We start from the raw sequence: 18722 nt of genomic DNA on the forward strand, positions 1-18722 counted from the left end.
TACGCGCCGCGTGAAGCCCGCTGCCGCTTGACTTACTTGACTTATGGTCCTATGTCCCCTAGATGGGGCAGAGGGCGTCCACAACAGTCCTCCATCGCGTTCGGTCTTGAGCTATGTGTTTGATCTCGCTCCAAGTCTTGCCGATCTTCTTCGCCTCGTCTGCCACAGTGCGCCGCCAAGTTTGCTTGGGGCGACCACGATATTTAGCCCGCTGCCGCGCCGCTGGCGAAATTATGCTTTGATGGCGCGGTGGCGGCGCGGCGGCGGGCTTTACTCGGTGCGTATGAACAGTGTACCTCAGGCACTGACTGAGTTAAAAGATAGACCTCCCGTGCCGCTCCCATAAGGCACTGACTGAGTTAAGATTAAGAGCTAGACCTCCCGTGCCGCTCCCATAAGGCACAGACTGAGTTAAGTGCTAGAACTCCCGTGCTGCACCCATAAGGCACAGACTGAGTTAAACAATAGACCTCCCGTGCCGCACCCATAAGGCACAGACTGAGTTAAACAATAGACCTCCCGTGCCGCACCCATAAGGCACAGACTGAGTTAAACAATAGACCTCCCGTGCCGCACCCATAAGGCACAGACTGAGTTAAACAATAGACCTCCCGTGCCGCTCCCATAAGGCACTGACTGAGTTAAGTGCTAGAACTCCCGTGCCGCACCCATAAGGCACTGGCTGAGTTAAGATTAAGAGCTAGACCTCCCGTGACGCACCCATAAGGCACAGACTGAGTTAAGAGCTAGAACTCCCGTGCCGCTCCCATAAGGCACAGACTGAGTTAAGTGCTAGAACTCCCGTGCCGCACCCATAAGGTACAGACTGAGTTAAAAGCTAGACCTCCCTTGCCGCTCCCATAAGGCACTGGCTGAGTTAATAGCTAGACCTCCCGTGCCGCTCCCATAAGGCACAGACTGAGTTAAGTGCTAGAACTCCCGTGCCGCTCCCATAAGGCACTGGCTGAGTTAAGATTAAGAGCTAGACCTCCCGTGACGCACCCATAAGGCACAGACTGAGTTAAGTGCTAGAACTCCCGTGCCGCTCCCATAAGGCACTGGCTGAGTTAAGATTAAGAGCTAGACCTCCCGTGACGCACCCATAAGGCACAGACTGAGTTAAGTGCTAGAACTCCCGTGCCGCTCCCATAAGGCACTGGCTGAGTTAAGATTAAGAGCTAGACCTCCCGTGACGCACCCATAAGGCACAGACTGAGTTAAGTGCTAGAACTCCCGTGCCGCTCCCATAAGGCACTGGCTGAGTTAAGATTAAGAGCTAGACCTCCCGTGACGCACCCATAAGGCACAGACTGAGTTAAGTGCTAGAACTCCCGTGCCGCTCCCATAAGGCACAGACTGAGTTAATAGCTAGACCTCCCGTGCCGCTCCCATAAGGCACAGACTGAGTTAAGAGCTAGAACTCCCGTGCCGCTCCCATAAGGCACTGGCTGAGTTAAGATTAAGAGCTAGACCTCCCGTGCCGCTCCCATAAGGCACAGACTGAGTTAAGTGCTAGAACTCCCGTGCCGCTCCCATAAGGCACTGGCTGAGTTAAGATTAAGAGCTAGACCTCCCGTGACGCACCCATAAGGCACAGACTGAGTTAAGTGCTAGAACTCCCGTGCCGCTCCCATAAGGTAAATGTTATCATCTTCATGAATGGTTTCTGTTTTAACTTATCGTCATCCATCATTATATCTATCATCTTAGTATGTATTTATTTATTATATTATTTTATATATTATTTATGTATGTGTATATGTAGCATATTTGTTTTGCCGTCGCTTTGTTTTATTTAATTTTTTTTTTTTGTTATACCGCCAAACTAATTTTTCTGCATAACCCAAAGGTAAACTGGATGAGAATGCCTTATGGCATTAAGCTCGCCTAATGTTAATATTTTTGGCATTGAAGTATAAATAAATAAATAAGGCACTGACTGAGTTAATAGCTAGACCTCCCTTCATCATCATCATCATCATCATGTCAGCCATAGGACGTCCACTGCTGAACATAGGCCTCCCCTAATGCTTTCCACGTTGATCGATTGGTAGCGGCCTGCGTCCAGCGCTTCCCTGCTACCTTTACGATGTCGTCGGTCCACCTTGTAGGTGGACGTCCCACGCTGCGCCTTCCGGTACGCGGCCTCCATTCCAGAACCTTGCTGCCCCATCGGCCGTCAGTTCTGCGCACTATGTGCCCTGCCCATTGCCACTTCAGCTTGCCAATCCGTCGGGCTATGTCAGCGACTTTAGTTCGTTTACGGATTTCCTCATTTCTGATTCGATCTCGCAAAGAAACACCAAGCATAGCCCTCTCCATAGCACGCTGTGCAACTTTGAGCTTCTGTATAAGGCCTATAGTGAGGCCTAGATCTCCCGTGCCGCTCCCATAAGGCACAGACTGAGTTAAATGCTACCTATAAATTCCTTGACATTCGTGCCTATTTTCCCGACTCTACCGCCAGTTCAAACGACTGTTACGCCATAATTTATTATCAGTCTTTATAACTTGGACAACACAACATTATGGCGGCCATTAAAAATATACAGGGTGTCTCTACAGTTAGATTTTCTAGATTATATTCACAGTGGTAAAGTAATCGAGACTTCAGTTTTAATGCCTGTACAGATTGTAGGGTATTCTAAAATTAACAGTGTATACAGGGTGTCATAAAAGTACTAACTCCAGTTAAGAGAACATGAAAAAGTTTCATATTCAAAATGATCTTAGTATCATGAGTGTTCATTCATTCATAACATTCTCCTAACAGTCTTTATGTTTTCTTTAGGTAGTTTTTCATTTTTTTTTATATTTATAAAAAACTCGCTTTGCACGTAAATTGTCTTTGTGAATTTCGTATAGCTATCTTTGTTCATTCGATGCTAATACAAAAGACTAATGCCTCTCCCAAGTATTTTGATAAATAATTAAACAAGATAAAAGGTGTTACGTGTTCATATACCAACCGACAAAACGACACAAATTACGAACAAAAAAATAACAGAAAAACCACAATGCTTTAAAACGCGGCAGGTTAAATAAATAAAAAAGAAGAGTGTATAAAACGCGGCACGTGAAATAAATAAAAAAAGAAAAGTGTACAAATCCAGTGGGTATTTTTAACAAAAAAACTGTCAAAAACAACAAAAAACTAAAAAAAAATCTCGTTTCAGACGCGTCCATAGTTTAGAATAAACGAAAACATAAAAACAAACCTAACCGGAACATGTGATCATGAAAAGTTGAAATTGAAACACCAAATCGTAGTGTCATATACAAATATACAAACAAATATACTAGTTTTAGTATATATATAATATTATATATATAGTGTTACGAGTGATGGCGCAGTGAATTTTAAAGTTGGTGGTTGGTCAAAATGCTCACGATGTCTACGCTCATGATGCCTGCTGCTACCATGACCACGATGACCAACGCTGGGCCGATCCCAGTGGCTGCTGCGACCAAGCTGGAGCCAGCCAAGCTGCTCCAGCTGCCGCATCCAGCTCTGATGCAGCAGTTACCGCAACAGCCGCCGCATCATCATCAGCATCAGCACAACAATAATAATAAAGGTAAGTGAGCTTTGTTTTTATAGCGGCTTAATGCCGTGGGGGGTCATCAGTGAGCCCCGAAACTTTTTTATTGTCTAGTATTTTTTTGTATTAAAATGATTGCTCAGTTCAGTCTCACCTTGAAGAGTCCCAAATCGTTATTCGGAAAAGACATTGGAAGGCAGCGAATTCCAGTTCCTAGCTAAAACGCTTAGTTCCAACTGGTGGAACGTCGACAATGTCAAGGGATGCGTCTGGTTCTCTGATGATGGAAGGGGGCCCTAAGCGTGGATTATTTATCTTTCACATTTCAAACAAATGCTGTCCATTTCTGGACAAGGGTCCAGGTGCAAACAGCTACCTTCACCAGATCCTTTTATAAGATTTAATTAAAGATTCAACTATAGTAGTTATTCAAACATTACTTTAGTGCTTATTCATGGTCCTTCGAGCCGGATTCCAAGCGATCTACGGATTAATTTAGTTTGATATGCTTTCCGGTGAGGCTCCTATTAGACATGCCTGAGCGTGTCGGTTTGGCTCATTAATGTATCTTCTAATTAATAATTAACAGCGATTCCGGTTAGTGTTGCGGCAGTATCGATAGTTTCGCTGACGATAGTTGACTTCGACAAACATTCAGGACGTAGATAGTATAAGCATATGCAATAATATCGATATACTTGTACAACACTGAAGTGTCCAAAATGACATTGACAGGAGAGCGCAACTTTTTTTTTTAACAACGCGAAAGCTCTTGGCCTGTATCTCACCTGATGTGATGATCAGGCCGAAGATGAAAGCGAGCTTCACCCGGAATCCTCAACCACGGAGGAACTGGCTATCTTACCTCTAACTGCCGGAACACAACAATGCTGTTAACATTCTAACATTGTTGTTATGGCGACAGACTTAGGTAAGATGGTGGTAGCTAGCCAGGCGGACTTAGAACAAGCCCTACCACCAACCAAACCGAACAAAAAAATCTGCTCCCACATGGGAATCGAACCCGGGACCTCTGCGTCTGAAACAGGTGGTCTTACCACTAGACCACAGAGGCGGCTAAAGCAAGGCAATTAGCAATACTGAGTCATTAATTCCGATTGTACAGTGTAAACTCTATTTTAACGACACCTAAGAATCGTATAGAGAGTGGTCGTTAAATGAAGTGACACTGTAAAGCAAGGTAAACCGACAAAGTCAAGTTTCAATGTTACAAGGATAATTTGTCGTTAAATCGACATTATAAAGAGTTCACACTGTATTTCTCAAAATCCACAGTCCACACTATTGAATATCGATACTTATTGTACATGGCGATACTATCGATACTATCATTTTTGCCTTCACTATCACGCAACACTAACTCCACTGAGGATTGCTTGAAATAATAATCAAAGGTGTGGAAACTGCTTTCATCTGTTCTGAGAATGGATTTAAAGGCTATTAATACGTCATAAGCCACTTCAAATTATTACGAACGGATCAAACTACAGTCCTTATTTATTACAATATAAAATAATGCAACTTAAATAGAAAGACACGGGTCTTAACGCGTCATTTATTAATGAGTTACATTATGTACTCACGGCTTGACGTTTCGGCAGCGATGCTGCAGCCGTGGTCACAAGCAGACTGGCGGCTCGCGGCGTCGTCCGTTCGGGCGAGCTTGATTAAAATGGAACGCGAAAGTATAAATAAATTCTTATAAAATAATTAAGGTTTCAACGCCATTTGCCTACCAAAGGGTAATAATAAAATTGTCATGTGCCTTGTTTTTAACAGTGGAAAGGACGTTGCATATACATATTCAACCCGGAAAGGGATCGTGACCGTATCAACTCGAGGCGGTTCGTATTCTTTGTATGAAACTCCATACTGCAACGCACACTTATCCGTACCATAGCGTAAACGCCTCGCCTCGCGATTGACAGCGCGCCAAAGGCGGTGACAGTTCGCGAAAGGCGATGACAGCTCGCGAAAGGCAGTGACAGCCGCAAAAGGCGATACGGTGTTCATCCCTTTCCGAGTTGATAAGTCTGCTATGAGCTTAAAAGTCGGCGTTTTTGTAACGTCAAACGTCAGTGACACTTCAGATTTATGTATCTTCACCTCATAATAATGTCAATGTCACCCCTCCCCGCTCCTCATACCTCAGACACTGACTGCTTAAGCGGCAGTCCTGGATCTGTCAATAGGCCGTATAGGCAGCGTCCTAGGGGCGGCAGATTTCAGATGATGCTTACTCGATTTCAGAAGATAAAAGTTAAATAAAGATCCAACCCCACCCTAGCCTACGGGCGGCAAAACTGTAAATCCGCCACTGCTTAAGCGCTAGACATATAGTAGATAGATTTTTGTACGAACCCGTGCGTCACCCAGCGCAATTTCAATTGGAAATCGCGTCCAATGGACAAATAGGCCAACAATTGCAATCACCTTGGCCCAGTCGTCGCCAAGTTTTCATTGAATAGGCCAAGTATAATAGTTATTCGTTGGACGGACAATGGAGACGGTACAGGTCAAATTCACCTTTTCAGAAAGATTATTATTGTTGAGGGAATAAACTGTTGGAATGAGGGTTTCGCGAATGAAAAATCCGCCAGATGGCAATACGTAGATGCGAGGTCCAAATGCTGCATGATTGGTTATTTTTGACATGACATTGACAGATATGTCAAAATCCACCAATCACGCAGCAGTCAGACCCCACATCCACGTCCCGCCATCTAGCGGATCTTTCATACGAGAAAACCCTCATTGAACTAAAAATGGGGCATCTTAAAAAAGTAAAAAAGTCAATTAAAAATATTCTACAGCTTTTAGGTCTTGTTCGCACGGAGACATCCTGTTTTCTGCAGGACCTATTTTTTGCATGATACAGTTTAGTAGTATTTTAATAGTTAACGCTCATTTGCATTGTTCTGCAAAAAACTAATCTGAGGGCTTAGTGTGAGTTTACATTAAACGTCGTCGCTAGCGAGCGCGTTAAAAAATATATGAAGATTTTAGTTCTTGAAAGTTTCCGCTAGGGGCGCTGTACAATCCGTCATACATTTAATGTCACTTTTTTACGCATTCGACACCGAATGCGTTTGATGTAAACTAATCTAGCCCTTTGTTCGAATTTGTAATTCTAATTCCAAATACATTTTGCGGGTTCCCGCATTACTGGGTTCCGTAAAACTGGGTTGGCCTGGGAACAAGTCCTTACCCCTGCCCCACAGTCTTCACAAGAGCACTTCTCCCGAAATTCAGTATCGAACACCTCTCTGCAACCGAAAACAGGCACTTACACCCTACTAATGACATACCTGCCGTAAGCAGTCCCAAATTTTATTGACTATAAAAACCGTATATCCGCGTAGTAAGGTCCTTTATTGGCTACTAAATCAACAAGCCTGTTATGTGCTTAAGGTAGCTGATAGTTACGGATTTGACCAAGAGATGGCACTGTGCTTGAAGTAGATGTTAGGGTTAGTTATAGATTTGAGTAAGAGATGGCGCTGTGCCATTTTACTTCGCGGTATCGTAAGATTTTTCTGAGTAAATATATAAGCGATTGGAAAACTTAAGTATAGACCTCGGAAATTAATATCATTTCCTTCTGCCTGTTTATAATAATGGCAGTAAATCATAGATAGACAATGAAAGAAAGAAAAGATGTTTTATTTGGTACCACCAAACAAAAGACAAATGAGCAGTTAAATTAAAACTTAAATCTAATTATAAAAATTATGACGGCGTGGCACTAAAACGGTCTAAATTGTGCTGTTTCAAACTTTTGTTTCATAAATTGACGGACTTTTGTGTAGTGTGCAATAAATAAATGATAACAAAGTCAAAATGGTTACAAATTGTCAAATATTTGAAGAAAAATAAAAGATTATAAAGAAAGCTTTAAGTTTTGCTGTTATGGGTGCCGTTACAGGTTTCATAATTTATTTGCCCTACCAGCGCTTCGAGACCAACATTTTCGGCAAGAGCTGAGAAGTCACCATCTATGTTCTTACTTAGGTATTTGATCTCCACTTAACGTAGTAGGTTTTTATGTAGGAGCCCGTTATGTATGGTAATTACGAAATTACAATAAAGTTGAAAAGGCATAATTTAAATACTATCGGTTGTAATCTCCACGTTCTAGAGTCTCTGAAAGTCAAACTTTTAGGGCTCGTAAAACCAAACACTGTGACCTCTATGTCGTTGCATTAGGTACTATTTTGCGACAAATATGTATAACCTGATGTGCTGTACTAATGCTTTTTGCTTTATGAAACGTAGTACCCTTGAAGGGACGCGTTGATCGATACAGGACATGCCCTTAGCTGTCACGATTAGTACTGGAGGGAGAGTTATTTACACAATCCTACTAATATTATAAATGCGAAAGTAACTCTGTCTGTCTGTCTGTCTTGCTTTCACGCCTAAACCACTGAACCGATTTTGATGTTTGGCATAGAGATAGTTTGAGTCCCGGGAAAGGACATATGATAGTTTTTATCCCGGTATTTGAAACAGGGACGCGCGCGATAAAGTTTTTCTGTGACAGACAAAATTACACGCGGGCGAAGCCGCGGGCGGAAAACTAGTTAAATTATAAATTAGGACGGCGTGGCACTAAAACGGTCTAAATTGTGCTGTTTCGACTTTGTAATGTGCAATAATTTATACGAAAATCAAAATGTTTACATACAAATCGTCAAATATTCGAAGAAAAACAAAGAAAAATAAAATATTTTAAAGAGAGCTTAAAGTTTTACTTATGGAGTCTTTACAGGTTTAATAATTTTTGTCCTACCAGCGCTTTCTGACCAACATTTTTAGCAAGAGCTGAGAAATCACCATCTATGTACCTAGTTACTTACTTAGGTATTTGATCTCCACTTAACGTAGTAGGTTTTTATGTAGGAGCCCGTTATGTACTATGGTAATTACGAAATTACAATAAAGTTGAAAACGCATAATTTAAATACTATCGGTTGTAATCTCCACGTTCTAGAGTCTCTGAAAGTCAAACTTTTAAAGCACGTAAAACCAAACACTGTGACCTCTATGTCGTTGCATTAGGTACTATTTTGCGACAAATATGTATAACCTGATGTGCTGTACTAATGCTTTTTGCTTTATGAAACGTAGTACCCTTGAAGGGACGCGTAAATCGATACAGGACATGCCCTTAGCTGTCACGATTAGTACTGGAGGGAGAGTTATTTACACAATCCTACTAATATTATAAATGCGAAAGTAACTCTGTCTGTCTGTCTGTCTTGCTTTCACGCCTAAACCACAGAACCGATTTTCATTAAATTTGACATAGAGATAGTTTGAGTCCCGGGAAAGGACATAGGATAGTTTTTATCCCGGTTTTTGAAGCAGGGACGCGCGATAAAGGTTTTCTGTGACAGACAAAATTCCACGCGGGCGAAGCCGCGGCCGGAAAGCTAGTACCTTCTCCATATTTATTAATCCCATACTCTTAGGTGTCAAATTGTTGTTTTTTCAATGGACAAGCCATTTTTGTATTGGCTATTACAACTTTACAACAAAGCAAGAGTTTGAATTAGTCCATCAGTTAACTTACCAAAAAATACTCCACAATAATAGAGGCCCGTGACGTCATGGAGTGTAGCACTTTGTGACATCACGCCGAACTTCTACTCATCATAATTTCGTATTGACTTGTTTGATTGTCACAAAAAATGTGTACTTTTTTTAGGATACTAGCTTATTTTTCTGGAAAGGCATGTACTTTAACTATTCGCGCCACAATGACCAAAAAAGTGCCTAAGCACAGAAATTTAAAACAATTATAACTCGTAAAACTATCAAAAATCGCGGACCATACATGGGGGTGATTCGGATAGCCCTAGTGATGCTCTACCTCCGCGTTTCGGCTTGACACTACTTTTTGGGACACCCTGTATACATATAGGTACCTATCTAAACTTAAATCAGATATTCCATTCATATTTATGCCTGTACAGTGTTCACCTTCAAATCTAAAGTCATATTTCTCAATAATACTCGTAAATCTCTAGACATTGATAAAGTCAAAGTCAAAGTCAAAATTTCTTTATTTGTTTGGACTAATAAATAGTTCTTACAAATCGTCATAGTATATATGTTACGGTTAATGTGATAAATTGAAAATTATTAATAATAACCGGTTATTATGAATAATTACCGACAGTCGCGGTAAAAGTGATAAATTAATCACATTTAACAGTGATTATTTAATAATTCAACCTTAGTACTAACAAATTTCATAAAAGAGAACAACATCTTGTGTACGTGCTCGTGTACAGCCAAACTTTTGAACGTTTTGATATCATATATTAATATAATTTGGCATAATGAGTTTGGAATGTTTCTTGCATAATATTACTTTTCCATGATGCCTATAACATAATGTTTTGATTTAAAGTGAAAAATAGGTTAAGGTGCGGCGGGGGTGGCCCTTGGGCCACCCCTAAGCCGCCTATTTATTTTTTTACACACTTAGATGACCTCATATTAATCACATTTACCAAATCATGCGGTAATTATTCATAATAACCGGCGATTATTCATAATTTTCACATTTATCACTTTGACCGTAACATATATACGATCGTGATTACGGTACGATAGTACCGTAAAACACGATGGGTATGTCAGCGCTAACCTTAACCGACATTTGGATGGTTATTGTAATTTATGACGTAGTAAAAATTCGAAACAAAGGTATAAAGACATTATTATTAACTAGCTTTCCGCCCGCGGCTTCGCCCGCGTGTAATTTTGTCTGTCACAGAAAAACTTTATCGCGCGCGTCCCTGTTTCAAAAACAGTGATAAAAACTATCCTAATGTCCTTTCCCGGGACTTAAACTAGCTATATCTATTCCAAATTTCATCAAAATCGGTTTAGTGGTTTAGGCGTGAAAGCAAGACAGACAGACAGAGTTACTTTCGCATTTATAATATTAGTATAGATGTCAGAAGCACAATATTGATATGACTTTATGTATGTGGTTTGTTCAGAAAACAAGACATGCGACGATAATTTGTACTGACACGAGTACAAGTGTATCGAATACCGTTCTTTCTTTTTATTTTACAGGGTGGAAATTTGTATTTTTGGAGGGAAAGTACTCTTAATACTGTAAATTGAAAATTAAACTAAAAGGAATATTCTTTTATTTTTGAAAAGGAAGTGACCTGCATTCAAAAATTTACCACCTTACCATACAATTTTAAAAATAATTTTAAGATTTCATGGTTTTCCTTTCATTTGATTTATCAAGTTTGTTAGAGAGATTTCGTCGTCACACTAAACCCTAACGATCGATGCAATAAAAATACAGGGTGTAATTTTTAACAGATTTTATAGTTGGTTCGATTACCAGGTGTAGCAAGCAAATTTTTGGAAATATTTGAATGCAGTCTATTCTTTTCAAAAATAAAGGAATATTTGTTTTGAGTAAATTTTTCTATCTAAGTTATTAAGAGTACCTTCCCTCCAGGTGGCATTACAAAATTCCATCCTGTATATTGCCTTCTTGTTGAATCTTTTTGAAATGATGATGACGATTCTCCTTGTGTTACAAAATGTATTTTAAACATGTAACATCTAAATGTAACCGTTCTCAAATAGGGCTGTAGCCAACAGGGCTTGCCCTTATGCCCTATTTGTCAAGCGTGAGCGGTCGATAATGTCAGATCACTCAGGGATACGGCTAGTGGTGGGGCTATATCGATAAATAACATCGATAAATTTATATATTTATATTATATATTTATTTTTAAACTGTTTTATATGCATGCAGTTTAGGTTGGTGTCCGTGACTTCCACTCGGCATGGGGCACATTGAAAACCAGCGTCGTGGCCTTCCCCACCGTGGGCCACGGCATATGCTGTGAGTGGAGTCCCATTGCGATGGGCATCGCTGTTGCAACAGGGTGGCACTGCTCAGTTCACTTTTTATTTCCTTGTAATATTTATGTCTTTTTTCCGTATACTTTCTTTGTTCTCTAAGTGATGTTCATCGTAATAAATATTTCTTTCTTTCTTTCATAAATAATTGTCCGGTGAAGCTGAAAAAGCCGCTCACGGCTATCAGCAAGTTAAAAAAACAATAAAAACATTTTATCGATGATATTTATTTAATTATCATTTAATCAAAGTATGATCCTCAGTCCCATAGTCTGGGCTGTCTGGAAGAGATAGCTCCCTAGCGCTTAGACCGCCTAATTGTGCCGTTGATTTCCTATTCTTTCTATCTGCTTAAATTTTCGAAATACAATCTAACTTGAAAAATGTTTTCAGCTCTTAAAATTTTAATAATGCTCTATTTTTTCCCTTCTAGAATTTAGCAAAAATATGTTATAATACGTTCTTCTTCTAGAATCTAGGACCTAGATCAAATATTGTAAAATACTAAAATTATACGTTACTAAGCGCTTATGCCAGTCAGTGCCTGAGGTATGACAGCGGCACGGGAGGGGTGACATTGACATATTATGACGTGACAGATCATACGAATCTGAAGTCTCGCTGTCCCATACTCTAACACTGACTAACGCCCGTATACACAAACATTACTATGAGGTCTCACAGTGCACGTGGACGCACAGGGTGACACACGAACCAATCACAGATCTCTATTCAACACTGTGCGTTCGAGTTGCTGCTTTACTTATGCAAGCATCGTTTGTGAATACGGGCGTAAGTTGTACCTACACTAGACAACAGTAACAACGTAGACAAATAATACAGGGTGTTTGGCGAAAGGTTAGACAAACTTCGTGGGTGTATAATATAATAAGGTCATTTTAAGAATACAAGTTCGCCCATTTGACCCTAAGACCCTTAAAAAAGGAGCTCACTTAGGGTCAAATGGGCGAAATTGTATTCTTAAAATGACCTTACCTATACACCCACGAAGTTTGTCTAAACTTCCGCCAAACACCCCTATGTCCCCTACCATTCGAGATTCAGAGTATTAATGGAATAAAGTTAGGAACAAAAAAGACAAACAAACGTTAGCGTTTCATAAAAAGATTTCTCTTTATAACAACCTTGTTTTGTGTCTCACTTTAAGGCTGAGTACTCACAGAGATTTTTGAGATAAATCCGTTCGTTTCAGCCAAATGACGTCCACTGCTGGACAAAGGCGTCCCCTAAGGATTTCCGTAACGACCGGAGCGCTGCCCGCATCCAGGTTCTTTCAGGCACCTTCATCGGATCTTCGGTCCACCTACTGGACCTGCCCACATTACGTGTTCCAGGCCGTGAACGCCTCTCGAGAACTTTCTGCGGCCATCAGCTCTGCGAGCTATGTGCCCCGCCCACTGCCGCTTTTAGCAATTTTGTATGTTTATCACGAATAAACTCGAAAATTACTAGACTAATTTCAGAAATTCTATTATTATTATAATTCTACATTATTGTCAAGTAACATAAGCTATATTACACCGAAATTCAGGTGAAGCCGCGGGCAAAATCTATATAATTATATATCTATAAAAACGAAAAGTCACTTATTGACTGACTCACTCATCACGAAATCTCGGAAACTACTAGTGCTAGTCTCAAATTTTGCATGGGGGTTCCTTTTAGAACGTAGGTGCTCACTAAGACAGGATTTTACGAAATTCCACCCCTAAGGGGGTATAACGGGATCCACCACGCGTACGAAGTCGCGGGCGGCCGCTAGTCTAGTTATACTGAAAAATAGTTAAACCGGCTCAGCTTACACGTTAGTAATTGCTACATTTATCCATAATTTTAATATCGTCTAACAACTGGTAATATTATATGATAATGCTATTTCATTTTAGTATAAAACCGGATATTATACCAAATTGTTATCTAAGATAACGTGTATTATCATAATAGGAGATGGAATATGGAATTAAGGATCAATTTGGAAGAATGGGAGTCCCGTAGGAATTGTGAGAACGTTCAATAAGGGATTTAAAACACTGGGTGCTTTCTGCGGTCTGCGGTCAGGTGAAAGACAACGCAGCCCGCATCATATTTATACAACACTAGCTTTCTGCCCGCGGCTTCGACCGCGTGGAATTTTGTCTGTCACAGAAAAACTTTATCGCGCGCGTCCCTGTTTCAAACACCGGGATGAAAACTATCATAATTATGTCCTTTCCCGAGACTCAAACTATATCTATGTCTTTCATCAAAATCGATTCATGGTTTAGGCGTGAAAGCGAGACAGACAGAGTTACTTTCGCATTTATAATATTAGATAGAAGTATAGATTGTGAGTCCGATTTGACTATGAAGTAAGGAAGCTGGAAACATTAAATTTTTGCAGAGATCCAGTGTATTATATAACCTATTATTAATTTCGTTTGATAGAGCTCGTGAAGCACTTCAGGATCAGTAACCAGTTTTTCGATATCTTGTATAGTTTAGAAATAATCGAGTGAGATCACTTATCGTTTCCACCCTGTAGAAACATATACATACTATCCCTATACCTAGCAAATTTTATAAAAGTGACAGACAGACTGAATTACTTTCGCATTTATAATATGGATATGTCGCGACTGTGCGACGGGCGCCCGCAGTGAGTGTGCGAACGCGAGAGCAACATAATTACGCGCAAGCGATAAGGATGGGTAGCTTGGGGTCATTGGACAAAATTCTACGTGCTCACGGACCAGGCTTTAGACTCTGCGATTATAATAATATTATTTCAACAAGATGATGTCTCTCTCTGGTCAAACTTGACTATCAAATACCTCACGAATCAAAGGCAGTAAGTTGGTTTTACGACGTACGCGGAATGATTGGCATCTTGGCTATAAAAGATAGAGATGGGAAAGACTTGAGTCTTTTCAGAGTCTTGAAGACTGATAGAGTTTTGAGTCTCACACTTTCCTTTTTGTTATCGACTCGAAAAAATCTGACAAGACTTCTTTCCGTAGGTTTGAACTTAAAGTCGTAGGGCCTTATTAATAAAAGTTACACCCTAGTTTACTGGCATTGTCATTTAATATGGAAATGTCATTTTAATCCAGAGTTCATTCTAGGTGTAACTTTTTATTAATAAGGGGGTTAAAGTTTAGACATAGGTAAACTAAACCAAAACTAACTCAAAAATGTGCACTTCAATGTAGAAAATCAATCTTTTTAAAGTATCCGGTGATAAGTAACATCGACCTTTGGAAAGAGACAATCGCCTTATTTCGTACCATGACTTTTGTTTTGACGTATATGATTCAGAGTTCTGAGGTCATCAAAAAACACGAAAAAAAGCATTCAATCAAATTGAAAACCACTTCCTACATTTTTGTAATAAAAAAAATTGCATCAAGGCCTGCGACTCCTGCCGGGCGAAAGCGTACGAATTTGAATTTATTTTTTAAATAACAATATAATATTTTTAAATTATAAAAGTCTTGATCCCAAGTTCGTTCGTTTCAGTCAAATGACGTCTACTGCGAGGCGAACAGACGAAGGAAGGGCTTGAGCCCTTTAGAACTCTTAGGAGACTTACGCCTTAGGTTATTCCCATCACTAAAAAGGCGAGTGCAACGGATTTTATTGGGTGTACGTGATGCCATTAGATACTCGAGATTGTACTCGAAAGAGCAAGTTTTGATTATGGAGTTTTTTAATAATATTGTGCTTGATTTCATTATAGAATATAAATCATTCCTTTGCGTCGCGCAGTCAGGTAAAAAGTCCTAGGTCTTTAATATTTGATAACAAAATAGGGGAATTAAAAATGGTTACAGAATAATCTTACTTCTTTTTAATCACGAAATAACAGAAGATTCAGAAGAACAAAGCTTAATCTCAATTTAATCTCAATGATTAGTAAAATTTCAATATTTTTAAACTTAGCAGGATAAACTCTTTAGCTAGGAATAATCTAGTTTTCAAAAAAGGTTGTCCGCTATCCGACAGACATGGTAGCTACGTTTAGCTTGCTACGTTAATCTATACTTATAATAAATCTGTAGAGAGGTCAATTCTGTACATGAAATATATTATTTTCAAAATAACTATCAGGGGGTGATTAGTGATCGATACTGATGCCAAAAATTCAATCAGTAAAATTTTTGTCTGTCTGTCCGTCTGTATGTTCCTTATAGAATCAAAAGTCAACTACTCGACGGATTTTAACGAAACTTGGTACAATTATTCTTCATACTCCTGGGCAGGTTATAGTGTACTTAGGAATTCCCACGGGAACAGGAATTAGCGGGAAAATCCTTTTGTATGAAAAATCTAAACCGCTTAAGTTAGACGCTTGAAAGGCATGCAAGTACCTTAGTAAACTTAAAGCGTAGTTACAACAGGATATTGCAAAATTCCCACGAGAACGGGAGTCAGCGGGAAAAAACATTTGTATGAAAAAATCTAAACCGCGTAAAATAGATAAAGGGGGTAAAACGGGATCCACGCGTACGAAGTCGCGGGCGGCCGCTAGTCACGTAATAAAATGAAATGTTTTGAACCTACCTATTCATTGTCACAAAACAACATTACATAAACTCATAAAACTAATTTATTTCGGCAAATAGGCTTTTAAAAAGCTCTTTTACACGTCCCTACCACTGCTTCGGGAAATCGGGACAATAAATGGGCCAGTGCTGAGAAGAAGCAGCGTAAGAAACTCAGTCACTATTACACTACAAGTCACAAGACAGAATAATTATGTGAGCAAAGTCGTAGGCCGAAGCTAGTTTAAACAAAAATAAATCTTACACATTTTCACGTCCAAATACCCGAGTATTATAAAGATATAGAACCTTGGAGAAGGGTAAGAGATACGTTTTGTAGCAAAAAATACTTGAAGGGGACATTTGTATTGGAAACCCATCATTTCTTATATCAGGTGTATGAGAATTTCATATTTATGCTTTTGGTTACATAGTGTTTCAGAAGATACACATTTTCGAGCTTTTTTTTATTAAATCGGACGATGAAAGCAGAAAGATTTATCATCATCATCATCATTTCACTGCTGAACATAAGCCGCTACCAACCGGCCATTGTGGAAATCATTGGGGGAGGCTTATGGTCTAAGGTCACTGACTGACTCACTTATCATGAAATCTCAGAAACTACAAGTGCCAGGAGTCTCAAATTTTGCATGGGGGTTCCTTTTAGAACGTAGGTGCTCACTAAGACGGGATTTTGCAAAACGCATCCCCTAAGGGGGTAAAACAAGGCCCACACGTACGAAGTCACGGGCAGCCGCTAGTTTTTTAATATTTTTGAAATCTTACTAGCTGCCCTAAATTCAAATAAATGACATGACAACTGGCACATATACAAAAAAATGGGCAAGTTTTGTGGTTAATTAGCTCGTATCACGACAGGGCATGACATGTCTCGCCATACCACGCCTTGTTGTTACGTTATCATGTTCTCTGTAGGGTTATTTAGAATAAACTACTTTTATAGACCAAATAATGTGACATTGAGAAATAGCTTCATTTTGAAAACTTTAACCGCCTCTATGGTAAGACCACCTGCTTCTGACGGAGAGGTCCTGGGTTAGATTCCCGGTGGGGGCAGATTTTTCTGTTCGGTTTGATTGGTGGTAGGACTTGTTCTAAGTCCGCCTGGCTAGCTACCACCATCTTACCCAAGTCTGTCGCCATAACAACAATGTCAACAGCATTGTTGTGTTTCGGCAATTAGATGTAAGATAGCCAGTTCCTCCGTGGTTGAGGATTCCGGGTGAAGCTCGCTTCCACCTTCGGCCTGATCGTCACTTACCATAAGGTGAGATACAGGCCAAGAGCTTCCTCGTTATGGATAAAAAAAAACTTGAAAAAAATTGTCTCAGGTGGGAAAAGAATCTGAATCAAACTTTCGATTGCCAGGATTTTACCACTGATCTATGGAGACAATGGGTGGCCCATTTTTTCTCTGAATCTCTACCAATATTATAAATACGAAAGTAACTCTGTCTGTCTGTGTCGCTTTAACTCCTAAACCACTGAACCAATTTTGATGAAATTTGGTATAGAGTCCCGGGACAGGACATAGAATAGTTTTTATCCCGGTTTTTGAAACAGGGACGCGTGCGATAGAGTTTTTCTGTGATACAAAATGTCACGCGGGCGAAGCCGCGGGCGGAAAGTTAGTGAGGTTATAAGGTCATTCAGTCTCCAATGCACGACCCTTGTATTTGTTTATTTTGAAATCAAATATTTTAACACTTCTCAGGCACATTTGCAGAATGCACTATGATGAGTAGAGTCTTATATTAAAAAGATGCCAACGATTTCAAAGTCACCCTGTATAGAAACGCAATAGAAACGTGTGCAAAAACATAACTTTAAGGAGACCTCATTAACCGACTGCAGCGAAGACCTACTTTGAAAACCCTTTGACACGATTCCAGACTCAAATTAATCACTAATTAATATCAAAAACATTACCCTCCCCTTCGAAGTCGGTCATCCAATTTGCTGTCGGACAAACGTGGGTTATAATTACTAAAATTTACGACCATTCCCTAGGGGCTAGAGTAGGGATGTATGTTAACGAAAAATATCGATTTAAATATCGACAAATATAATTCTAGAGAAACCTATTAGCTATACATACAGTTATTACTTTAAGTTTTAATATCATTGTAAAGCCACTGGTTACTTAATGAAATAAAAAAAAACAATCTTGGGAAGGGATGTCAATAATATCGCGAGAGGTGCCTGGATGCGGGCGGCGCAGGACCAGTCTTTGTGGAAATCCTTGTAGAGGATTTTGTCCAGCTGTGGACGTCATCGGCTGAAACGAACGAACGAACTAGAAAAATAAAGGTTTATTTGTAAAATACATTAAGCAAAAAGTTTAAAAGGTGAAACAAAACAGGACCGAGTTGCAGAAACATTGTGACTTCACAAGCAATAAAAAGAAAATTCTGCGCTAAGGTGTAGGTGTGCCGCAGCGATGCAAAAAGCAGAGAGCTCAGTGTACACATTTTTTATGCATTTATGCAGGTATTTGACCGCAATCGCACCTGGTGTTGAGTTCTAAAAAACTTAACCCTCCTTCACTCTCTTCAACACTGATTTTTAGCTCTTAGTTGAATATCGATCTTGAAAACAATTTGTCAAGCTGTGAACGTCATTGGGCTGAAACATAAAAAAAAATATCCCAAAAAAAATTTTGCCCTAAAAATGTCAATAAGTGCAG

At 39.7% G+C, this 18722-nt stretch overlaps 1 protein-coding gene across 1 annotated transcript in view; it reads left to right on the top strand.

Moving 5' to 3' along the window:
- Positions 1–3182: 3182 nt before the first annotated feature.
- LOC135085348 (cytotoxic granule associated RNA binding protein TIA1) overlaps positions 3183–18722 on the top strand; it is an 82685-nt gene continuing 67145 nt past the window's right edge. Inside the window, exon 1 of the mRNA XM_063980135.1 lies at positions 3183–3578. Coding sequence (XP_063836205.1) covers positions 3383–3578 — 196 coding nt within the window. The 5' untranslated portion in view covers positions 3183–3382. The remainder of the gene's footprint in view (positions 3579–18722) is intronic.

The sequence above is a fragment of the Ostrinia nubilalis genome, chromosome 28 (assembly GCF_963855985.1).
Source record: "Ostrinia nubilalis chromosome 28, ilOstNubi1.1, whole genome shotgun sequence".
Classification (NCBI taxonomy): Eukaryota; Metazoa; Arthropoda; class Insecta; order Lepidoptera; family Crambidae; genus Ostrinia; species Ostrinia nubilalis.